This window comes from Rhea pennata, chromosome 4 (assembly GCF_028389875.1).
Source record: "Rhea pennata isolate bPtePen1 chromosome 4, bPtePen1.pri, whole genome shotgun sequence".
Taxonomy (NCBI): domain Eukaryota; kingdom Metazoa; phylum Chordata; class Aves; order Rheiformes; family Rheidae; genus Rhea; species Rhea pennata.
Window position 1 is genome coordinate 70,968,552 of NC_084666.1, and position 25,553 is coordinate 70,994,104.

General features: G+C 43.5%; 1 protein-coding gene across 2 annotated transcripts in view; it reads left to right on the plus strand.

Moving 5' to 3' along the window:
* GPRIN3 (GPRIN family member 3) overlaps window positions 1-9,972 on the plus strand; it is a 38,158-nt gene extending 28,186 nt beyond the window's left edge. For both annotated transcript variants that reach the window (XM_062574208.1, XM_062574207.1), the window contains one exon: window positions 922-9,972. In XM_062574208.1, coding sequence (XP_062430192.1) covers window positions 1,024-3,402 — 2,379 coding nt within the window. In that variant the 5' untranslated portion in view covers window positions 922-1,023 and the 3' untranslated portion in view covers window positions 3,403-9,972. The remainder of the gene's footprint in view (window positions 1-921) is intronic.
* The last annotated feature ends 15,581 nt before the right edge of the window (window positions 9,973-25,553 follow it).

Sequence of the window (25,553 nt, forward strand, 5' to 3'; positions counted from 1 at the left end):
GTTTTGTACAGCAGGTGGTTACTCCTTCTTCGTAATTATTTCAAAAGAATCTAAATGCAAAAACACCACATTATGTGTATAGCTCCATAGCGTTATTAAAACCAGTGCAGTTGCTTCTCTTGGCATTTATCTACATCACTGATGAGATTGTTTTCCCACAGTATTTCTTTCACCGTGAGGTTTAATTTTATGCATGTTGGTTAGAGTTTACCAAAAGACATCTGTCTTTGGTGTTTACTGCTTGTCTTGAGTGAGCATTTGCCTGTTTACAGTGGATTTAGAGAAAGGCTCTCCATGAGGGCAAGGGAGAACTGGTGCACAGCAAGGTAGGGTCTCACTCTACCATGCAGGTCACAGAGTGGGTCTTGGGGGGATTAGAGCTATATTCCACGAACACACTGCAGTCAAGCTAGCTATTGGATCATTCTTCCTTCCACCAGGTGGCTTGATGAAGAATTTTATCACACTGATGACCTCTTGATGCTAAATATTTTGCCTCAGACTACTAAACAAAGGCCACTCCCCTGTCTGTTGATGCTTGGTTTCTCTTCACAGCCTTACCATACCTCTGTATGTGGTATTTCTTCTCCTTTTTTTGTCGTTTTCTGCCATTTTTTCAGTAATGTATCAGCAACAGGGCAACTTCTGTTGCTTTGACCCTTATATTATCATCTCCTTCTGGGCCTCGGCATTGAGAAATACCTAAAATCTGCATCTTTGGAAACTGAGAATCGCTTAGGAGAACACATCCACCATTACAAACTGGAGTTAAGGGCTTAGCTTCCCATGACTTGTAGGCAGAATCAGGTGCTTCCCTTTCCCCTCTGCCTACAGCTCTCTTCAAGCTGTAAATGAATTTGTTTTGGTAGCTTTTTTTTTTAAATCTGTCTGCTGGTAACACTATGTTTCTTTCATTAACAGATTAACAGGAAAGCTGTTGCTGACAGTCTGCCCCCAGTATGAAAACTGCCTTGCAAGACAACTCATAGCAGCTGACGGCAAGCAACAGCTCCAAGATATTCTATGGGGACTGTACCAGATCCTCTGAGATCTTCCAAACTTTCCCTAGTCACAGCTTCTGAGGAGAAAGATCACCTGGGAGACCTGCAGTCTGCTAAGCACCAGCCCAAACAACCAAGTCGTGAAGCAGCCAGCAATGGCTTTTCGTACACAGTGTCTGATTCTGCTGGAGTTTGTTCCCTTGACTTAAAATGCAGCACAGCTGCCGACGTTCAGACATGTGAGAAACACAACAGGGATGATGCTAGCTGTCAGGCGGCATTTTCTCCTGGGCTTGTCGGCAAGGCTTCAGAGGGGCATCCTGCAGGCGTAGAGTCTGCTAGTAACTTGCAGCCAAAAGGCAGTAAGGAACTGGCAGTGCAAGCCCTGACTGCAGAAGGAGCCCGTTCAGCAGGGCACGGGCCAGATATGATGCCAGCCCCCCAGAACTCCCGTCAGTTTGTGCAAAACAGCCAAGCCAAATCAAGTTCCCTGCCACAAATGGATGACTCTGCATTGAAACCTCAGGGGACTGGTGATCAGCCGCTTGAGGTTTTAAACTGTTCTTCCCCAGACAACCCTATCAGGGGTAGTGAGTCCTTTCATACTTCTCAGGCAAACATTCTGCAAAGAGGGGAAAAAGAAAAGGGAACAGAAAAACCTGATCCTGCTGTGTATCAGTCAGCCTCTCCAGCAAGGAACACTGAAGGTGATCTGAGGACAAGTCCACAGGTTGGTTTGGAGGCAGAAAGCAGGGCTGCAGACACTGTGCAATTGTGTCCCACTGATCAAAGTGCAGTAGTTCAGAGCAGCAAGTCACCAGCCCCAGTCAGACATGAGAGTACTCAGCCAGTGTGCAATGCAGACATTGAGGCAGTGAGTTCAGGCCTGACCCAGCTCTCCAAGTTCAGAGAAACGGGTACAATGACAGTGCAGAATGAAAACAGATCTTTAACTCAGGAGGCAGGAAACAGGACATGGAGAGATGCTGAGGTTCAGGCTGTGGCCAGTGTGGAGAGCAAATCAGCTTCCACCAGCCCCAGTATCCTTTCTGCCTTCTTAAAAGGGAACCTGCCTTTGGAGGAAAAGGAGGAACTGCACATCATTTATCAAGGCAGTGGGGGGCCGACCCAGTCTGAACTTACTGATGATTTGTCCTCACACCCAAAGTCCCCTTATTCTTCTGGTATCATGTCAAAATCAACTGTTCTTACAGCTGTGACCAATACAGCCCAAACCCAGGCTGCTGAACTGCAAAAATATTCTGCAGACCAATCTAACATAGTCTCTCCAGCATCAGCAGATAATGCAACACCTGCTCTGCCCTGCCATCCTGCAGCTATTACCTCCCAAGGGACATCTGTGAATAATGCCCAAATGGTCTGTGCAGACAGAGATAGCCGGGGTGCTGCTCTGATGCCCTTGGACGCTCCAGTCCTGCCAAAGGCGATGCCTGTCGACCAGCTCACAGTTAATACCAATAATCAGACTCCACCACAGTCTGGTTGCGGTGAACCAAACACTGTTTCAGCTGCAATAGTCCCAGAAATCAAGAGCAATGTGCAACAGCTTGTCCAGGAGACAGGAAGCAGCCAGTTACCTTTACACTGTAATACACACAGTGAAATCAAGCAGAAAGAAGTCCTGGGCAGCTCTGAGCAAAAACTTGTGCAGTGTAAGGATGTGAATGAAGTGGAGGCAATTCCCATTCAATCTGCGGTCAAACCAAAGGAAGAAACCTGGATAGTGCTTGATGTTAAAGGAGTGATGAATGTTAGCAGTGAACTTGCTCCCATCAGCATAAAGGCAAGTTCAGAGGATACAGGTGAAAAGGAGCATGGCAGAGACCAAGGAGAGATCAGCCAGGCTCTGAAGACCAGCAGACAGAGTCTGCAGGCAGGATCGATACCTGAGTTAAGTGCAGGTTCAGCTCATGTCACCCCTCACTTGGAGGACACCCAGCAGCAAGGTCTTCAGGCCAAGGAGTCCAGACATGAGCTTGATACAGCAGCTCTTCCTGCTTCAGCTCAGGCTTTGCCAAATCTTGGGGAAAACAAAAAGCAGCCCACCCCAGCCATGGAGGCAAAAGTACAGGTGAAGCAGTCCAAGCATGTCAGGGACGTTGTGTGGGATGAGCAAGGCATGACGTGGGAGGTTTATGGTGCTTCCCTCGATCCAGAATCCTTGGGAATTGCTATCCAAAACCACTTACAGAGACAAATACGTGAACATGAGAAACTGATCCGGGCTCAAAACACTCAGAACCGGAAATCCATTTCCTCGGATACATCCTCAAATAAAAAACTGAAAGGGAGGCAGCATAACGTGTTCCAGTCCATGCTGCAGAATTTTAGGCGTCCTAATTGCTGTGTCCGACCTGCTCCTTCCTCTGTGTTAGACTGAAATGGTTTGCAGGGGCGGATAGATGTCTGCAATGGTATAGAGACCCCCCCCCTCCCCTCGAGTCTTAAGTCCTGCTGTTCGGTTGTGTTGTTGGGATTGTGGTGCAGCAACAGTGGAGATTATTCCCCTTCGTTCCCCGAGTAGTCGCTCCATCATGCCTTTCCTATTGCCACAGCTGGTGTATTTCCACATGTGCCCCCACCCGTCCACTGTCAGATGAAAAGCTAGGCACTTAGCAAAAGCACAATTTTAAATTGCTGCAGGGAGAGCAGGACGTTCTGATAAGGCATGAAGCAGAGAGAAGATTATCAGAATTATTAGCAGAAGTGATTTTTATGCATAGCAAGCTCTTATACAAGAGGATAGGCTGGGGGAGGCTGGATGAGGTGAAACTAAGGTTAAGCAGCTGTAAACAACTAATGCTCTCCAGCAATAGCGGAAGACAACTTTCCTTACGTTTAAGTTATCCACTCTGAGGCAAGTTTATGAACAGGCTAAGGACACTGATCAGCCTCTGTAAGGTGCAGTTTTCATGGCAGCCTGAGAGAGTCGGGTCTTACCGTCCCATTGAAACGTAGAACCAAGGAAGGAGTGAAGAACAAGGTTGAAGGATTGTCACTTGGGAGAAGAAGTAAGTTAAGCAAATGGGATTTTGATGGCTAGAGCAAGAGGTGTGTGTGTGAGAGAGAGAGAGAGGTAACTTCTGTGGGCTTTTTCTCCTTTGAATCAGACACACTTAAGATGTGTGGAATGTGTAAGTAGGCAATATGGACAGGTAAGGTAAAACATGAGAGTGCACTTAACTAGATGTACCCGTGCCTGTCAGCACGGTGCTGTCCCTTGCGCTGCGGTGCTCCAGCCAAGTCTCTCGGAAGCAGCGAGTGGTTCTGGGTTCTCCAGTGCTCTGATTCTCCAGCAGCACTGAACACCTCTCTTCTATAAATCGCTTCTTAAAAACAGGCATCTTTTTCTTTAGAGGTGCGTGCTGATGTTTTAAAGTAGAAGTAGGCTATGCTGTGTATCTGAGTCCGTTAGCCTACATGTCTAGTGTGTACACTGTTCTAATTTTTTTCCTTTTAAGTCTTTGTCCAAATCTGGTTTTTGGTGTTGTAGTGGTAGTAGCAGCAGTGGTAGTATTCTGATGATTTTTTTGCTGCCTTTCATAAACTTAATACCATTTAATTAGCCTGTGCATATTTTATGTTTTACTTAATGCTATCTGTATAATAAAGCATTATATTGTTAACTTGAAACATTTATTTTACAGAAATACTGAAGTCTCAAGACAGCCTTTACTGTATTTCTAATGTTAGAGAAGTTTCAGAGTGTACTAATAAAAGGTAGCTTAGTGACTGTTTCTCCAGAAGTGTGATGTACAATAATGTCTCAAATGTTTGTCACATTTCTCAGATTAATAATATTTTCCAAGCTGAGGAATGTGCTTCCCACTATTTTTTTTTAATCCTGTACATTAGAGTCCATGGGAGGTTGGGAAACTCTGCAGTTTGTAGAAAATTCAGTTTTCAATCTTGCAAGGCATTGAGGATTTGCATGTTGCAATCTTGCAGAGGACTAGAGCTAAATAGGAATTATTTTTATTCCATTAAAGATTTTTCATGAATCATGATGATAATTTATTTCTATCTGTAGTACCACACACCTGACTTACTGAGTAGATCATCTTACAGGTTTATAAAGTGTAAATGATTTTTTTTTTCCTGAGAAGCAGCTCTGAGGTGACACCTTTTTATTCGGGGGACCAACATTTGTGAGTATATCAAATGTCAGGCCTTCAAAGCAGCTGTTTAGGGACAATTTTTTCCTAAGCAGAGGGGGTAAAATAGTATAAAGTTTCTGAAAAGTAAAATATTTTAACCTAGTCCAATGAAAGCTGTTGCCTGTAGTCGTGGTGCTGAATTGACTCCTCATTTTCCTCTAGCGTATTTGTAGGGTTTTTATGGCACATTCTTATTCTGCTTCTGTATATTATTTTAAATCATTTCCCACCTAATGCTGAATTGCTGAATCTGAAGTACCACATTAGAGAGTGTCTTCTCACATCTGCCTACTAAGAGGAAAGTTTCATCTCTTCTGTTATTACTGTTTCTATTGCCTTCCTAGCAGTGTCTGAGATGTGAATTTCATGTGAAATTTTGTGTGGGATTAATATTGACAGCATCATTAGGTACGATTAGTTGGCATGCTCTTACCATGTTGTGTCTGTGTCAGCCCTAAACAGGTTCCAAAAGTTTTCCATGGTGTCTTTGTTGTTTCCTGCACCGATCCAAGGCTTCGCACTGCTCCTTCCTGTGTCTTCATCTCCACTCTGCCCCCTTCCTCTTTAGCTGCTGCCCAGCCTGTCTCCCTGTGAGTGTCCTGTGAACAAGCTCACGTCCCTCTCTCTGTCATCCTCCTTATTATAGCATTGTGATCCAGCTTACTCTGAACTGTCCCTTTACAAATGTGTGCAGTCTGAATATATAAATGGATTGTCATATTTTTCCAGAGGAGAATAAACGGCTATCGCGTATTCACCGATTTCCATGAACTTTATCCTTTAGCTCAAGCTCTCCAAAATACTTCTAAAATCTGTATATGAATTGCTTTATTGAGACTAAGCTTCACTTGGCATTTATTAGCAATGGATGAGCAGTGTGCTGCACCAGCACTGGAACTAACTCTTCTTCGTGAGGAATCGGAGATCTCTCCCGGTACCCTGCAGCTGCTTCTAGCTGTGAGTCTTCACCAGCCTTGTCCACCCTCACCCCCCACCCTAACTAACCTTTCTTCCAGGGAAGTGTCACCAATACATACATACAACAAAATGCTGATGGGTAGATGCCATACCAAGCGGATGCATCTAAATAACTGCATGAGCATAGCTGGAGAAACTGTAGTGGTCAGCAGAGCATCATGCTTTTTTGTTCTCTGAGAAAAAATGCTTGAAGAACAAACTGAAACATGTCAGTGACACTGTCTTGTGGACACAAAACTCCAGCAGATGTTCACATCCAAGCAATAATGTGCCAAAAACAAATGCATAAAAATGAGTCAATAATCACCAGCACATCTCATGTAAAATATTTTATGTTTTCACTTTGCCCTAGTATGGCAGAATATAGGTAGCCTGTTAATTTGTCACCACGTTATGTTTTCTCCTGCATACAATGTCTGGATGACCACATGAATCCGTGTAGGAATGATGATGTTTCACCAACAGCAAAACAAATCTGTATCTTGGGTGATGATTAGCAAATAATGTGCTTGTGTGAGTGGTCTAGTACCAGCCAAGAGAGACTGTTGTTTGTGTCACATCAGTGTCAAAAACAACAATGTGCTTGGAGTGTGGTAAGGCAGAGGTTAGGGAAGGACAAGCCATGTGCTTTCACCCTGCTCTTCCTCTGCTCCGTGATCAGAAACACACTGCATTGGTCGAGTGGTTAACAGTCACGGAAATTCCTTCAGGGTAATAAAAAAGAGGCTTCAAAGCTGAAAGAAGTGCTTTGTCACTCTCAAGAGTCAATCTCTGTGGGGGGAAAAACAACGGGGGGAGTGGTTGCAGCCAGCCAGGTGAAGTAAAGGTGAAGTAACTCTTAGTTCCATTTTATTGCCAGATGAGAAAATTGTGGAGCCAAGCTAAAGGTCAGGAAGCTGTTCTCCGTTGGCTCGTCTTCTGGGAGGGTTGGCGTGGCCAGAATCATTCTAGGAGTCCTTAATAGAAGCAGCGAATGAAAGTGGAAGGGTTGCTTCAGGAGCTTTTTACTAGGAAAGATAAAAGTGAATGTATTTTGATGTTTCCAATCAAAACTGATTTCAAGCAGGACCTCGATGCAGGCAGTTTGCAGGATAGCCCTGATTTGGTGTGAGTCTGTGACGTCCAGTACTGCCCGGGTGTGCTTAGCTGGTGTCTGCCAGCTTTGCCTTGTCTTGGGTAGCAGTGGTGAAATGAAGTCCTGCCTCACTTCTGCTGCCTCGTTTTGGAAGAAGCATAGGGGAAGAGCTGGAGGGGCAAGGAAAAGCCTGTCTCACCATTTCAGAGCAAGAAGCTGTCCCTTTGAGCGTACAAGAAAGAGTTGCTGAGAAGAATGGGGAGGGACCAAGAGAAAAGCAAAACTGAGGTGATGTAGGTACTTCAGAAGGACTTCCAATTCTTCTATCCACAAAAGCAGTTTTGCTTAATTTTTGCAGTGCTCCGCATTTGTTCTGAGCTCACACAGTTTTCATTTTCCTGATGTTTCACAGCCTTTAGGATTAAGAACATTTCCGAAGATGGTGTATTTTGTTAATGTGCAGATATATACAAATATGATTCAGCAAAACTGACCTAGTAAACTAACAGTACAAGTAAGTGAACGATATGTTTATTACCACTACTATCACATAAGGGCTTGTAAAATAGACATTGTAGAGAACTACATTCAAGGGATTCAGAAAAAGTGAATATATGGCCCAAAGATAACACAAGCATTTATCTTGAATTCCGTTACTGTTTCTGACTTTTCAAGTTAGTAGAAATTCAAAAGAAGAAAAGAGTATGTTTCAAAGCCTTTTGAAATGGATGGAAAATTCATTTTGACTTCCACTGGTTTTCAGTTTGGAAATTTAATGGAAACTACTATATCGGTGTTTTATTGCTTAGCTTAGGAAACACAAGGTTGGTAAAGTAAAGTTGGTAAAGTGCCTTATTAGGTTGATTCTCCTTTAATTTATTCCTGGCCTACCCCTTCACACCTTTTGAAAATCAGTGCCAAAAGTTACTAAGGCAAAGTAAGCCTTTCACCCCCCCTTGATGGAAATGCTTGCTCTGAGAGACAGCTGTTAATCAAGCTCCTTGATGTGCAGTGATACTGCTGTTCCGGTGTTCCAGTTCTGTTACTAGGAAAGCTGAGGGCTAAGGTCTGAAAGAACCCTGCTTTTTTGTTTCATATTTTTGTAGAAGCATGGTTTCTGCTCTTTTTTTTTTTTTTTTTTCATGACTGTGATGCTTTTATCAGTCATCAGTATTTTCAAAGTCCATCTTAAGCCAGGTATGTAAATAGATCCCATTCAAGTGCTGCACACTACCGAATCTCTCTGGAGTCACGGGATGCTGCAGGATCAACAGGTCCGAAGATCAGATCCTGTACATTGAAGTGGCTGAAGTGTTCCTTTAGGTACCCAAATTTGATTACTACCTGAGCCAATGTAGCTGTTTAAAAAAAAGAGTGAAGTATTACAGCTCAGTAAATCCAAACTAAAATGAACAACAGAACAACATCCATTTTTGAAACTCTGAGATACATTATTTTGCCTGTTTTTGTGCTTTTCTGAGCAGCTCTTCCTTCAGGCTGCTTTAAAGAAGCCCTGTTACTGAGCCCTGCCACACAGAAAATATTTTTGCCTCTAGCAAAAAAAAAGTTCGCTGTAGGTAAGTTTGTGCGTGTGTGTGTATGTGTTTAAAGGGAGTACACAGGTGTGCAGAACTCATGCATTACTCACACTCTCACAAGATTTTTCCCTTTGCTGTTTCTGATCGAGTGCAGGAGACCTAGCATCTCCCACAACTCTGGGGCAACGACAGGAGGTTTAGATGGCTCTGCAATATAGAAAAAAAGAATTTTCTCCTTATTAGGTCTCTAAAAAATTCCCACAACCGTAGCTAAGAAAAATAGCTAGCCAACTTCTGTGTCTAGACTATGAACAGAAAGTGCCGTGGTTGGGTCTACAGAAATGCACGCTGGCTCTGAAGTGCTCTGGAAATCCACAGTTGTACATACAAACTGGTTTCTGCACAAAGACTAGGAGTTACAGCAAGCATCAGGGCTCATGAGGAACAGACTCATGCGAACTGAGTCCATTTTGAAATATTAGACCGTAAGTTTTTGTCTACTTAGAGTGACCATCTGTTGAGTAGAAATACGTGACAAGACTCTGCCATTAAAGTCTTCATCAATCTTTTGCTTAAGAATTTTAAGCAGTGTCTGTTAGATATATCCTAGCAGCTCAGCTACGATGGTTGACACTTGTGTTAAGGGGTTTTCCTGATAACGCTTCCCTTAGCTCGGTCCATAGTGAATAGTTCGAAGCAAGTCACACCCAAGCGAAAGCGCTGCCCTGGGGAATTCAATACCTGGAAGAGAAAGACCTGAGCATTCAAGAGCGAAGGTCTCAGCAGCACCCTGAAAAATGATGTGAGTTTGTACTCAGAGTTAAAGGGAGAGATGGTAGGTGAACTTTGAATTCCTGGTCATCGCAAACGCCGTGAAAATGATGGCCACAAATCAGCCAGCAGCAGCAGAAAAGCAATTTGGGGCTTCTAAAGACAAGTAATACTATCGTGGCTTTGTTTTTTTTGTAGTTACACTGATCGAATGTGATGTGATGTACAAAGTAAAGCTAGTTTTAGGTTTCTAGTGCACTGTAGTATTCATTTGAGACATACCACTAGAATTTTGCATGTGAAGAAGTCTTAACGATGGCACTTAAATGATTTTACTGACCTGGTCGAGTCCCTTAGGAATTTAATGTTTTGTTGTTTTTCATCTTCTGGTTTCCACAATGATTACAATAAAATGAACACTGTCTTAATTATTCTGGGTCTCTGTTTGTAGGCTGGCGTGAGAAAAGAAAGGACTTAAGTGTTACTGATTTTTCTGTCTAAATCTAGGAATATCTTAAGACACAACAACTACAAAGGGTTTTCTGCGTTGAGGCCTATGGCTTGGCAGTTTACAAAAGCTAGGTGCTGCGGAAAAACAGCACGCTCTGTCCCTGCCAGAGAAGAGATCTTTCTGCTTCCTTCTGTGTAAGTGCCATTGATTTTCCACGGGTATTTACTAACACAGGCTTTTCTGTGGTGCCCATTACTGTACTGTTTCACATGAATTCACTGAACCTTTCATCAGCCCCTTGCCATCCAGCAAAATACTACTCATCCAGCTCCGCTACCCAGGAGCAACATCCTGCTCCAAGATGGAAAAGGCAGAATTTTAACTACAGTGTCACTGCTGTAGCAAATCATCATTCTCCCCCTTCACCCCTGCAATCATACAGACACACACACACACACGCACACAAATGGTATGAGACACCCAGAGTATTGGCATCAGAGTAACTCGAGTGAGCTTCTGCCCTCAAAGGAAGTAAAGTTCTGTCTCACAGTACAAAAGACTGGAAGTAACGACAGTGAAGTGTCCAGTAGCAGCACAAGGATCGTGCTTCCACAAGCCTCTCTACTACTAGAGGGCATTTGTTTTGAGTACTCACAGCTTGGCTGCTTCTTTTCTGTGGCTGCTTGGGGAATGCAGAAGGATGTCTTCTGTGTTCCCATGTTGACACACTTGGAGTGGTGAGAGAGAAATGGGGCAGATCCTGAGCTAATGTGTTCACACAGTGGCTTCTGTTATCAGGGAAACTTTACTGTTTATACCCAGTTGGAGCCTTCTTCCCAAAAATAATGATCAGTTGTTTCCTAAGCTATGTGTCTGTAATTCTTAGGTCTTCTGGCTAGTTGTGGTGGTTCAGCCTACTTCAGCTCATTGGCCTGTGCTTTGGACAACTATGCAGTGTATTTTATTAATGAGCTTTGCTGGGTTCCTTGCTGTATGGTTCAGGTTCCCATGTGCTGGTGGCTGCCAAAGATTAATCCTGAACCAAAAGTGCCAGGAGCTTTTTTCCCTACAGTAGGTGAGATTATTCAGCTGAGAGCTGCAATTGGCAGTCTCTGTAGGCAGCAAAACAGCAGAGATCTCTTGCATTCATTCTTAATTCACGTAGTCTTACTGCAGTACAGAAAAATTGTAAAGATCCTTATCCCCACGAGACTCGTCCAGCAGAAAAAAAGGACCAGTACTCAATTCTGTAAAAGAAAATAAGCTAACATACTATCAAACCAGTCGTAACCAATGCGTGGTTTCCATCTAACACAGATCTTATATCATGTAACAGAGCGGTTTCGGTAAGATGCTTCCTGCATATATAAGGAATATTTTTTGGCTCCTTGTTCATACGTGGACTGATTTGCTGACAACCTGCACTTTCCGACCAGCAGCAGTTCATCCTGAAATATTTGCTTAACTTCTTCAACCAGATAACCGAATTGCCATGGATTTTGGGATTTTAATTCTGTCAAAAATGCTCTATAGTATATGGGCTGTAGTGTGAATGGAAACTTTGCGACTTCCTCGTTCAAGTTCAGATTTCTCCTTTAAGAACCATGAATAGCTAATTTCACAAGGCAGTGTTTTAAAATGCGGGTACTTAAATGTGTAACTGAGTATTTAGGTAAATGTGGCCTAATTTATGAGAAGTGTAGACTGCTCTTATCCCCTGTTGAAGACTTGGAGACCTGTGGATGCCTGGTGTCTCTGCGAAGAATGCCGCTCTTCATTAGACGCCTATGCTCAGCGTGATAGTAGGTAACTGGCAGTACGCAGCTATGAATAACAATAGTCCTTATGTTTGGACTAACAGAAAGCTGTGCAAATTAAGAAATAGCAATTTGTGCACCATTGCTACTAGTATGTCAGCAGTGTTAGTAAAAGGGTGAGGCTACAGCTGTTCACACCACAGAGCATAGTTTTGTGAAAGAGTTGTCCTTTGCACTTATCACAGTCAAAATTAAATGGGATCAGCAAGTTCGGAGTGTGAGTGCAAGCCTGCAAAGAAATTTGCCTTCACTGTTCCATCTTTGTGATGAATTAACTTTAAAAAAAAAGTTTTCTGATAGCCTGCTGTGGACTGCAGCACAAGGAAGGGATTTGGGTCATTCATGCTGAGGTTCTGCCTTAATTCCGTAATTCTATTTATTTATTTTTCTAATTAGAAACTTGCTCATGGCAGTGCTTTTTCTCTAAATCCACTTACAGAACATCAGAAAAACATAAGCAAGTCAAGCGGTTAAGGATATGTTTCTCATAGGCGGGTGAAAAATACTCTGGGAATTAGAGCAAGACCGCTCAGCACCCGTGTTTTCTCCTGTTAGGAGTGGCTTGTATGTAGGCATGGCTGCTGGATTCTGCAAAGCAAATTCACCTCTGCATCTGCACTGAACTGGGAACAGCTGGGTCAAGTTCAGGAAGGAGGACAGAGGAGGTCTGCCAGGATTCAGCGAAGGTGAGGCCATTGAAGAAAAAAATTTTCTTTGGGATTCAGGAGCAGCCGGTGTTTCTTCCTTCTCGTTTGTGTCCCTTCCTTTTATAGGGAAAGTTGCTGGGCTATTACTTAATGAAACAAGTTGCTTAGCTTCAGTAACTCTTAAGCCAAGGGAGAAGGCTCTGCGGAGTTGCTGGATCCATGCACTGGGTTACTTGCCCTTCTGCAAGGCCCAGGCTCTCCTTCAGCTGCGGCTGCTTTGATCGCCTGCTCTGAAGGCAGAGGGCAGATCTCTGGTATTTCCCTGGCTCAGCACCTGCAGCACAGAAGGGATGGGAAACAGGGCTAGGACTTGCTCAGATCATATCCCCACACGAAGGGGTCACCCTATCTTTATGAATACCAAATATTTGCAGGAGAAGTGATAGCTAAGAAAACCGAGACCTACGTGGTAGTCTTAAGCAAGACATTGTAATCAGAAGAGTCCGATGAACTAGCTGAAGCACAGCCAAATGCAGTACGTGCTTCTAGTTGTGGTTGGTATGAAATATTCTTTAAAGTGGAATTGTCTCGTTGCCTTTACTGATATGTCTCTGCGTTCTCTTACAGTTCTCTGCTAGGAATGTTTTCCTGGTATTCACCCTAACTTTCTTGCCGCACCGCCTGTAATATAGCAGGCTATGCCTCCTTCATCCACCAGTCTTAAGCAGCGCTCTCATTCCCCCCAAATTCATCTGCCTTTCCAGCTTGATTCAGTTGCTCTCGAAGGACCATTTGGAAGAGTGAAGTGGTTGGCAGCTCACAATCGCACAGCTCGCTCTTTCCTACCTGCTCTTCACTTTTTTGGTGTTGCCATGAATGATACTGGCAACTGTGCTGAATTTTTTAATGTGAGTTCCTGTGCTTTGGGGCACATCGTGAGATCACCCAACTCAGTGCAAATAGCACAGCCAGTACATGTCTTCTGTTCCCCAGGATGAATATGGGTGAGTAACCTCTTCCCTGTTCGTCGCTAATCCCTTGTATCTCCCTGTTCCCTTGTAAAGCCGAAGCCAGATTTTCTGGCCCATTCCCCTGTGGCAGCACAGATGGAGCGGAATGTAGTCATATTTCTCCACTGGGTATTTCCCTAAGATGGCATACTTCCCACAGGCACCGAGCCGTGGTAACCATCTCATAAGTGTCCACTCCTTTGCATGCAGAGAAAATCTGTCCAGTTTCTCTGGTGCACTTTCTGGTCTGGCTAACATATACATTGGAATAGCTGTTGCAAACTAGTTGGTGGTACTGTAGAGACAGCTTGCAAAATTGAGGGTAGTGCCTAAGCTGTCCTATTCTCTGCTGAAACAGAAGCTGGAGCTTTTGTAGAACTAGCTCTGAAGAAAAAAGTTACAACTTTTTCTGTAGCTGCACATGTGGAAGTTGTGTCCAGCTTCTGCACGGTCAAGGATGGTCCCTTCCAACTCCAGTGGAGTTAAAAAGAAGAAAAACCCAAAATGTATTTAAGCCTCCCTCTACTGGGGCACACTTCTTTCTTTCACAGTCATGTCTAGTGGTACAATACACATGTTTCTGTATCTTGGTGGTCTGTTCTGATTGCACACTTTTCTACTCTTGCCAGGCATCAAATATCAGCTCAGGAAGAGCTTTCAGATTCATTTAGCTTGTTTTGCAATTTTTGCTTGAGTAAATTATATGGATCTTTCAGTGCTGTAGCTTACTGCCTTACAAGGCCATATGCCTCATCTAAACCAAAAAAACTAACCACATTTCCAGATGTTAGGAGGAAGAAGAGGTTTCTTGTCAGTGTTCCTACCTGAGACTACAGGATGTCTAATCAACAAGTGCAGTCAGGGGGAAAACCACATGGCAGAGTTTTGTTTTGATATTAAAAAGGAAAGATCAGTACGGGAAGAGATGGGCTCATCTCAAATGCTCCTTTTCGTGGGATCCTCCACATTTTTCAAAATGAACAAGTTAGGCTTTGCAAAGGAGTTTCACTACTGTCAAACCACTTTCAATTTGAAAAATCAAGTGCTTGATTGATGTGTTTTCCAAAGTGCTGTAACACAGATGAAAGTGAGTAATAGCTCATGAAAAATTACCTGTTTGGATGAAAAATATCTGACTGTTTTCCCTGTTGTGGTGGTTTCTAACCATCAGTCGTGGCAAGCTTGTGCCTTGCAAGGGCAGACAGTGGGAATGGAGGCTCCCACCTCTCCCTGCCTTTGCCGGCGCTGAGCGTGTTTGTGCTGTGCATCGAGCTCAGAGTCAGCTGAGGCTCTGTCGGCTGGGAGGAAGGCAGGGGCACGAGCGACCTTTCCCAGCCGCGCAGCGCTATCTTCTCCTTTGCCCACGTGACAGCGTATGCTTCAGTCTGGTGTAAAAGTGACCTGCTGATAGCTATTGAGGTTAACGCAACAAATGTGCTGAGCCGCCCATTTGACAAGCGAACAAGATTGCTGGCTGTAGTATCCAGCATGGTGGGGGCTTCCTGTAGCTGAATTTAAGGGGTTGCCTTGATTTAAAGGTAGAAGACCAGTGCAAAGATGTATTGGCATATGTAAATGGAGAAGAGGTTGTTTCTAGAGAAAAAGGAGGTGAAGTCAGGCTAAAGGATGGGAAAGGGTTAACAGTCAGGGCTGAATGGTGATTGCATCCAATCAACAAGCAAGCGCCTAAAGACAGCTGATGCCAATGAGTTAAGTTGCAGCAGAGACTTAGGTTCAGGAGTGGGCAAAGGCCCCTCTCAAGAGAGGAGGGAAGGTCCTAGGTGATGGCTTGAGAAAGGTGTTTGCCTCTTAAAGCAGTTGAGAGGAGGGAGGAACTGCAGACAAGGTAAGATGCTGAATTGTTGCCTGTGTGATGACTGTATTCAAGGTTGGTTTGAAGGGCTGTGAAAATTGAACCTGCAGGATGGTGAGGCCCAGGCTGGTAAGAGGTGGGAAGGCATCACACTATATTGGGTGTGTTGTGTTATTAATGTGTAATAGGAAAAGGTGCTGGCAGGAGGGGCTTTGATTATTTAAGAAAATTAAATGGTTTGAGATGCTAGGCTGGATTTGTGGTTCTCACTTTGCAGATGAAGAGCAAGGATAGGTGGAATTAGGCCTGTAAAACAGAGGGGAGAGCTGAGAGTTTGTAGATGTTTCTGTGCCCAGGGTGTGCAAAGTAGCACTTTCCTCTGGGCTTATCAGAGAGACAGCCCTAACACTGGAGGGCTAGGAGCACCCTTGGGGGGTTATTGTTTGCCTCTCCTTCTTGACAAGAGACAAATAGCTTTTTAAAAAAAAAAATAATAATAAAAAGAAGTGAAGTTCCTGGTAGATCAAGTTGCTGTAACTTTGCTTTGATTTTTTTTTTTTTTTTTTTTTACTGTGAGAAAATTATGTCAACCTGCTTTTAGTATGTAAAAAAGGCAGACTGAATAACCTCCCAGAGTACTAAGGAAATACCAAGCAAAAAGTTTTACATGTATAAATAGAGAGTCAGCAGACTCTTTTTTTTTTTTTTTTTTTTTTTTTTTTTTTTTTTTTTTCCTTCTTCCCACTGAAACTCCAACATGGAATGAAAAATGTGCTGTGCTGGTTAGATGTTCTTGGCATGTTATATGGGACTGCCACTTATCTTAAATGAAATCCCTTTTAAAGAGAGCTGTAATTACTGAGCCCTGTATCTCATAGCTTTCATCCAAGCTTTGCCTGCCATGTTTATGAGGGACCAAAAATTGCATGTAGCTGTGCAGAGCACACTTTTTTAATAAACTGCACCAAACACTGTAACAGCTCCTGCAAGCAGCCTGAGTCGTGCTGTCACATGGATAAGTAACATGTTGTTACCCATTGCCCATGTGCCTTTGCCACACAACGTGAGGTGACCTGGCCTTGCAAAGTCTCTATTTCCATTTGGAAGGAGGACTGAGGTTTTAGTTCTCTGAGCTGCAAAAATTACTTTGAAATTGTGCCGTAACACAATTACGATATAGCTGTATGCCTTGATCTGCGAGTAGCTCTAAATCATTTCTTGCAGTGCAAATTAATGTCTGATTGAAGAATCTGTTTTAAAGCCCCAGAGGACTGTTGGCAACAATTGTGCACAAAACTTAATCCTCTCCTGCTGTTAACTATGGCTTATACAAAGAAGCTGGGAAGAGTGGAGGTCATTATCTTTGTGTAAGCCAAAGAGTAAGATTCTCTTTGCTTTGATTATAAGTGAAGCAAGTTGTTTTCCCCCCCCCCCCCCCATTTCTAACTTTTAGTGAGCTGTCAAAGCTTGATTAAAAATGAGAAGAAACAGCTGATCTTGGCAGGACTCTTGTATTGCAAGGCTAATTGTCTGCCTGGAAAGAGTGACCCTTCTTATAGAGCTATGTAACACGTGATTGTCAAGTTTACTTTCTCCTTAAGCTGTTCTAGCAAACTGCTGACTAAACTGTGCATAAAGCCCAGAGAAACCAAAAGCGTCATATAATGTGCAGCTTGCGTGTTACAAACAGCAAAATATCACAATTTTTGTAAATGTGCTTTTTAGTAAAGGAAATGCCTTCACACTTCTGAGGTCCTGCTGCCATGGCTCAGAGCTAGCCAGCTTAATGTCTGTGTTCCCCCTCATCCCAAGACATCGTCTCCAAAAGCTTTGCAAGCAGCTCACCCTGTAATTAGGAAACCACTGAAACTCAAAGGCGGCGGCAGCAGCTGAGCATGACTTCTTGGCTCGTAGCGATGCAGTGCTGGTATACAGCCCCTTGCTCTTAAGAGCAACAACTTTGCGGTAAGAGGGGCATCTTTCTTTCCTAGAATTCTGAGTCAAGCACGTACGTGTTAGTCCAGGGCTTAGTCACTTCAGTGACCCCCCCCTGCTGTCCCAGTAGTGCTGTTTCCTGAACAGGAATGGAAATGGTTAGTCTCAGGACCATGGTCGTTCCTCAGTCTGTCACTTTATATAAATTAAGATAGCTGGCAGAGGATAGCCCCACTCATCCCTTCTTTTCTGCTGAAATTGCCATCAGAATGGCCAATGTGGCAATTACAGTGGTAATCATTTATTCTTATCTACTTAGACACAGCTTTTAATATAGGTTATCCCAAAGCCATCAGGCAATAAGAAACTCTGGCCACTGCTATATAGGTAGGTTTCAACAGATGCTCTGGACACTGCGGACTCTGTATCCTAACACTGGGCTTCTAAGTCTTGGCTTTAATATCTGAGAAAGGCTCTTTAATCTTATTACATGGAATATCTAGACAGTCTTTCCTTCTGTGTCACTTGAACAAATGTTTGCAACCTCGGAGTCAAAGAGAACATTTTTCTCTGATTACAGATGAGCCAGAAAATGCCAAAGTTGTACAGAAATCACACTGCACAACATATTACATAGTCTCTGCTGAGCCCAAGCATTTTAACTCTATTTCTCTCAACATGAAAATTATTCAGATATGAGTTTTGGTTTGGCTTTTTTTTTTTTTCTAAAGCCACTCAGCTGTTGATCAAAATCATGGCCTAGACATGAAGTTGCAGCAAGGCAAATCGGTGCTGACACTACTCAAAATGCAGTCTTTACATCCAGCCCAGATGTCTGTGAATGTGGTGCCACTGAATCACTTGGACAGATTTCTCTGGCTTGTATTAGGCAGATAGTTTGCTTAGGCCACCACTATAATCACTTTTGGTAAAACCTGCAGAAACCTGTTCTTCCTAGGGGTTTTCCATGTCTCAAAAGGTACAGCCTTGCAGAAAATGATTCCTCTCAGAAACTGAGCTCACTCATTTCCTGGGGCTCAATAGGCCCCCAGGAAAAGGCCTTCAGACTGGATCCCATGTAAATGGAGGTAGGCAGCCCTTGCATCCCTTTGCTAAGCAGCCAAAATGAGCAGGGACCTTTTGCCACTTAAATGCTTTAGATGATGATGATGCTTCCTGGAAGAATTTGTTTAAAAACAAAAACCCAAAGTTTTGCATCTTCTAGCTGCAGTAGCATTAGTAACAGACCTGTGATGTGTCTTTGCACTGCTTATGGCACCTCACAGCCTCACATGTTGAGATGCAGGGCAACATTACTGCATGCAGTCACCAGAAGAGAGAATAAAGCACAGCATCTGTGCCACTTGCTCCATATTGCTCCAGCTGCCCTCAAGCAGTGCATGTTTTGGTTATTATTCAGCACCACCTCAGGAGTCCTGTGATTAGTACTTGCAGCCTTACCTGGACCACTGGGAAAGGAGGTGGTCAAAGCTCTTCTGGAAGAAGGCAAGGTTGCAGCAAGCCCACTGGATCTGGTCTTCCACCAACTTAATGTTGCTTTGGGCCATGCTGTCCTTGTGCAAGGTGGAAACAGCCTGGCTGCTGGGCAGGAGCTGACTCTGCCTGGGTCTGTCTTCTCACCCAAGAAACCCCAGCTCGCTCGCTCTTGGGCCATGCGGGATGTTACGTTAATGCTGTCTGTTTCTTAGTCATGTGTGGGGGTTGTAGAGCAGAGATTTCCTTTCAGCTGAATCCAGCTATACTGTACCTTTGTGATAAAACTCCTCCCTAGAAGGGAGACTCCTTATCCTCATCCATGAGTAGAAGATCAACTTGAAGAAATCCCTAAACTTTGGGAATACCAGGAGAATCTCTGACACTTAAGCATGATAGTGCTGTTCAGCTGGGAAATTCTTACCAGGAAATGAAATAAAATGCTTTAATCTCTTTCTGAAAGACGGGGGGAGTGTGCTTCTTGCAATTACGAATTCCCGCAAATCCTGCTTGTCTCTTAGTTCAGCCAGGCCCTGGACCTCAGTCACCAGCCTGAGCATTGCAGTTGGCTCAGACGACTGCTCTGGAATGTAACGCCTGCAATGTGTAAAGAATAATACTACGTATTACAGTGCTCAGCCGCGCTGCGCTCTCCTTACGTGTAAGGACAGGGACTCTGCTTTATGTCTCTTTAGAGCAAGCTATATAATGGGTTTGACTGGTGTTAGATTTGAGAACGGGAAACACACCTGTTGAACATAAAAGAAGGTCACTTCTTTCTTATTGCTGCTGGGTGTGTTATGGTCTTATCAATGGACTGTCCACAAATAACATCTGCAGCTTCTCGTGTTGGTGTTCAGTTGATTAAAGATGTGCATCTGAATCAACCCCCTGGGCCAGATTATCAGCTGGTGCTAACGAACATAGCACTGTCAACAGCAACAAAGCCATCAGCCACTATAAAGTGGCTGATGATTCTGAATAACTCCACACACTTGTGCACGTCAGACCTGAATCTGTGTTGCACAGCTGCTGTCCTATGGATAGTGCACACTTAGGGGGAGGTTGGATTTATTATGCTGCTTAATATAACTGAGGCACTGCTGGAAAGTCTGTGTTCGAAGTCAGTGGAACCCAGCTTATTCTCTATGTTTTCGCTTTCCTGTCCTGAATAGTTTTGTTTCACTGTTCAGTTTTGTCCTAATCCTTGACTGCAGACCTGCAGGGGCAGGCAAAACCCCTGCAGAGACTGTACGGCTCCTAGCAGAAAGCAGCTCTATTTCCTGAGCGAGCTGCTTGCTGTTACCTGAACACAGAAGCTGTGTCAGAAGCCGTTGGTGTTATCCATAGGGACATAATAGACACTGTCCTTCCACTGAAGCGCCTCTTCCTTTAGTTACTTATGCATTTGTCATCATGTTTCTATTGGGGATGATGGGACAGTTGTTTGAACATCTGGATGTGTCCTTCCAATCCACAGCAGGAAGAATTGGCAGACCCAGAGCCTGGCCTCTGATCTCCCTCTGATTCCTGAGGTCTCCTGGGGGTTTCCTTCTCCCAACGTGCAGGGCTCTGAAACGTTGCAGCAGCCACGTAGCCATGCCTCACGGGCTTGTCGCTTCCCCTCTGTTTTTGAGGGAACGCTGCAGTCCCTTTCACCTTGTGGAATTTCCTGTACGTTAAACCTGCCTACCCGCTGGGGTGACCATGACTTCATACCTGGTTAACATATGCTGTCCTTCATGTAAGTCCAGCCCATCATTGTGGTCTCTGCTGGGAAGTCGTAAAAAAGATCTCCTGGCTTTTATACATGGGATTTCCAGCAACACTAAACAGGTGGTCTGAGGCAGTGCTGATTACCATTAAATGACCCTTTTTTTTCCTATTCCCTCACGTGCAGATTAGCTGGAGTTTGTTTGTTTGTTTTCAGGCAGCAATGTGCAGCTATGGCTGAGTGCCTTTCACCTCCAGCAATGCCGCAAGTGGTGTGTGCCATCAGCTGGTTTATGTGTGCCACTGTCGTCAATGGCCACGAGCCATTTGGCATCCCGGATCTTATGGGTCCATTCAGGCAGAGGTGGTTTGGGAAGTGGAGAATATCTGCAAATTCAGGTTTCTCTCTGAAGATGCCCCTGAGGAGATACTGGTGATTAATAGCATCACAAATAATGACAGCCTGAGGCAACTGGGCTGACAAGAACCGGCCCCATTGCGGAGGTGGAGCCAATGGAGTCTGCGTAGTCTTATGAAGTAGATGGGGAAATGGGAGAGTATTCAGTTTACGTCACTGTGACTTCCGTCTGTGCGAAAGCATCGTGATCAGGAGAAGCTGTGGCTCTGGTTTTGTCTCCTAGGTACTTTCTACACCCAAATTGCTGTGATGTGGAATAGCAGAACTCTGGTCTGTAATGGCAGTCCTAAGTCCTGACAGGATGAGACATCAAGGTCTCAGTGTTTAAGCAATCAATATTTTTTGCATGGGGAAGCAAAGGTGTTCAAGAACTCAAAAAATGGGCTAAGTTATACTTATTCCCAGGGCAAGTGTTCCTTTGGTGATACTTTCTGTATCTTCTACTTGCTCTTTAGAGCACATTCGTATCTAAGGCGATGTAGAATGATTAGATGAGTGAACGTACATTGTTTTAAAGCGTTAATAGTGTATGGTTAACTCCTTTGGTGTATCTAGACTCAGAGAAGAGTGAGGACAATAGCAGGAAATTCAGTGAGTCTTTACAGGTCACTGATTTTCCCTTCCAAAAATGGATGAGCTGTTGTTACTCTTTGGGCTTGAAACATAAGCTCTGAGAGTCTCCTCTGCACTGTTCCACGCAGTGGACTAATGAAGTTATCCCAGTGCTTTAATAGTCAATCTGATCCTCATTTGCTGAGTCTTTATGGGATAATTGTCTTGCAGTGAATTTGTAGTATTGAAATAGTAATTTTGGGGAGACCTAAAGTAACAGCAGGCCCATCATTTTGCCAAGGCAAAATTTCAGTATGTTATAACAGAAATTGAAGGCCCAAACAATCATATTTAGTTTAACTTGTAATATCATTGCTTCTGGTGTATGCGTCTGGGAAGGAACAAGAAAAGATACAAAGGAGGGATAACCTGAAATTTTTGCTTGGCAGCAATGTTTACACCCTTGGAGCACTGTAAAGTCTGGCCTTTTTGAAGTCGCTGGCAAGACACCCACCGACATTCAAAGAGGAAGGCTCTTCCATGGGGACAGTGCTATCTTTCCACCTGAAATGCTGGCAAAGAAGTCAGTAACAAGTTTGTGGTAATTCAAAGCTCAGCTGAAAGGCAGAGCCTAAACAGATAATTTAAGTAGCCTCCTACAGAGACAGCATTCAGGTTTCTGTCCCGCCCTGTCTGCAGGGTGAACCTGTAGGCAGCAACACATTAATGTAGGTAACATGTTTCTCCAGCATCAGGGTGACCCGCAGGCAGCCTTAGGCTCAATTTTTAAGTAACACTTGGGATCCGGAGCAGCAAGCTGTAACTGCGGTCCCTGCCAAGCTCTCAGACAGCTCCACCTCCACCGCAGAGCTCGTGGAGGAGCAAGAGCCTTGGCCAACAACTAACGGGTTACTTGGGCAGCTGGACGTGTTGCAAAGCGCTTGCCGTGGATGTGCCGTGTGGGCTTCTTGCTGCTGGGACATCGGGGACGTTTTTGACTCAGAAAGGTTATCTGGTTTTCACTTTTTTTCTTGACTGCAGTGCCCAGGACAACACCTGACAGGTCCCAGTGAATTTTCTCTCCTTCATGTTAATGGTTTATAAACATTTTTTTTAAAACAGGTATTTAGATGCCAGATTCCATGCAGTGTTTCTGCTGAAATAAGTGAATGGTGTGCTAACTTAAAAACTAATGTGGCTAGGTGAACTGGGGCCAGTATTTATAGGCTAGCCCTAACTTCAGCCTTGCCCCTTCATGTCTTCCCTGGCAGGCATGCCTGTATACATCATTTCGATGGGGAGAGCATCCTTCAGATCATACAGAGCTCCTTCCTGTTTGTTTAAAACTTCTGTGGAGCAGTGAAAGATGTGTCTATGCGATATAAATAGACAACTGTTCGGAGTGAAAACCTGTTCTGTCATCTTTAAAACAACAGCAGCAAGAAACAGCCCAGGGATGTTTGTGACAGATGCCATGTGATAGATACTACAGGAGCCATCTATCAGCACGTGTCAGTGGCTGTCCATTCTTGTGCCCAGAGAGCCTTTGTAAAAAGACCAATTATTCTTCTCTGACAAAGGAACCCAGAGTAAAATTAATTAAAAATCTCTTATCATCTGGATCAGATATGTTATCATCCCAGAGAGAGGTCAGACCTCATTTCATAATGCTGTATCTGACACAATCACTCCTTCTTGGCAGTTTCTCATGTAGGGATTTTTAGGGAGTTCATTTGTTTGTTTGTTTTCTCCATTGACGCTGCTTTCCTTAATATTCCCATCAGTTTCCCGGTCTGGCTTCAGAAAGAATTCGTTAGCTCGAATGCTAATGCCAAGGTATACTCTGGAATCTGTTGGTCCTTGGGGGTGCACTTGAGTGTATATAAGAACGTGAGTATGTGTTCGTGTGGTTTTGAAACTGAAATTTCTATTTTGCTAATCTCATCAAAACTGTTGTTCTCCCCATGAACACTCCTCTTCAGAGATCATCTTTCAAAAAGAATACAAAAGACACAGAAACTGAAGAAACTTGTTTGGATAGAATATAAGCTGCAATGTGTGTTAATTAGCTCATATTTTTAAAAATAGTCTGTTAGCTACCCTCCTCTAATATCAAAGAATAACTTTAAAACATCGTCATCATCTTAGAAGCTGAAGGTGACATGAAACCATTATGGTGAAATTGTTATGGTCAGTAATGTCCTGATCAATTCTTTTGCTTGCTTGGACTAGACCATATATTTTGGCGATAGCGTGGCTTACATAAACTAATTAGAAGATTCTTACTAGAAAAAGGAGGAGGTGCAATTTGGCTGGAGAGCACAAATGCCACCAAAACAGTGAGTCCATGAAAATGATGAACAGCTAGTAAGTGTTTAAAGACTTACTTCTAGCAATAGACAAACATGTCATGGAAATGATATCAAGAACTACTAAAACTTTGTAGACGTGTCCTCTTGTCATGTTGCAATTTTGTCTCCACTCATGCAATAAGAGCTGTGCTATTTCAGCAGCATTTTGAGGCAACATTTTCACTTCATTAAGTGCTGTTGCTTCTTGCCTGTGAATTTTAAGAGCTTTTATGCTGGGCCTCTTCCTGGTTACTGTGCTACAGAGGCACTGGTTGCAGTGGACTCAGAGTGCAAACACCTTTATTTCTTACTTTCAGACATTTGGTATTTACAGTTTTGCAGTGACTACAAAACTCTGTGAAGTTATTGAGGCTTTATGTGCTCCCCGCACGTTGTCCGTTTCCCAAATGACACCAGTACCTGACCACAGGAGTCCTGCTGTGGCAGGTCAGTGTCGCTGCCCGAGCTTGGTGCTTTGGGGATGTTCCTCTCGGCTGCAGAAGAGAAACTGCTGTAATATATTTTGAGTCTCATTATGTGTGCTTGAAAGCAAAACTTCAACAAATCAGTGACAAAGAGAAAAAGCACTTGTGTAGAGATCAAATTCATGGTTAGGTGAAAGTCTGTCCAATAGGTATCTCAAGTAGTACCCCTAATTATTTCTGTATTGTTGAATTACTCTGTGTCAGTACTCTCCATTCCAAGTACTTAAAATTTTTAAAATTTTCTGAAAATCTTCATGACAAGTGCAGATAAATGATTTATCTCTGTCTTCTAATTTTTGTGCCTCTAGGATTCTTATTTTCAAGACTTTTGCCTATAACTAAGTGATCTAAAAACATGTAATTTGGAGGAGGCGTTGGCAAAGCAACTGGAATATGAGCTTCTTGCTTCAAATACTGTTATGTAATGGTTCATGTTCTGTGAAGGGGCAACATGCATCCTCCTTAATTCTTTTCTGAATCCTTCTTTCGGTGTAGCCAACTGTTGGTCCTGCTCTTCTCTCTGCAAAAGCCAGTAGCTCAAACTGAAGTGAAAAGTTTCTAGAACAAGCCTTAATGTGGGAAAGCTAATTCTGAATTTGCATTTCATACTGAGGAGAAACACAGCTGATTTCATATCATTAGCTTCAGTGGCACTACATTCATTTAGTACCTGGAAGGTACTCTTTTTCAGATTGCTGACTCAAATGTAGAGTTAGAAAATGGGATTTATTTTGCTGATCTGACTCCACATATGTCTATTACACAAAAGCCAGGTTCTCCTTAGCACAGCTGCGCTGTGGACAGCAGAGTTGAGCTACAGCTCATTTGGTTAATGAGCATGTCTATGCTAATTGCAAGCCTCGTGGTTTGAGTGGGGCTCAGCCCCAGCCCTTCCTTTGCTCTGGATTGCTTCTGTCACTGTCTATGCTGAGAACAGAAAAGAATGATTTGCAGAAGTCGTCTGTAATTTTCACCCCTCTTGGACTAAATGGAAAATGGGAGCAGTGTTTGACCATCTTCATGAATATAAATATCCTTTAAAATGGAAAGGGACCTAAAACCGTGGCCCAAAATTTGGCCCGAAAACTCCGGGCTCTGAGAAAGCCAAGTTTACTGACTTATTTCTTAGTGTTGGAGGATGTCAAATGAGGAAAAAGCTGGTGCTGATGCCAGCAGAGGGAGCTTTCATACTGACCAAACAAAATCTCCTTGTGCTTATTTTAGCAAAATCATCTGCATAGCAAAGGAGTGAATGTTGCTGTCTGCAGCATCCGGTTTCTGTGCTGATAATATAGTAGAATCACAATCAGCTTCAGAACAAGTATT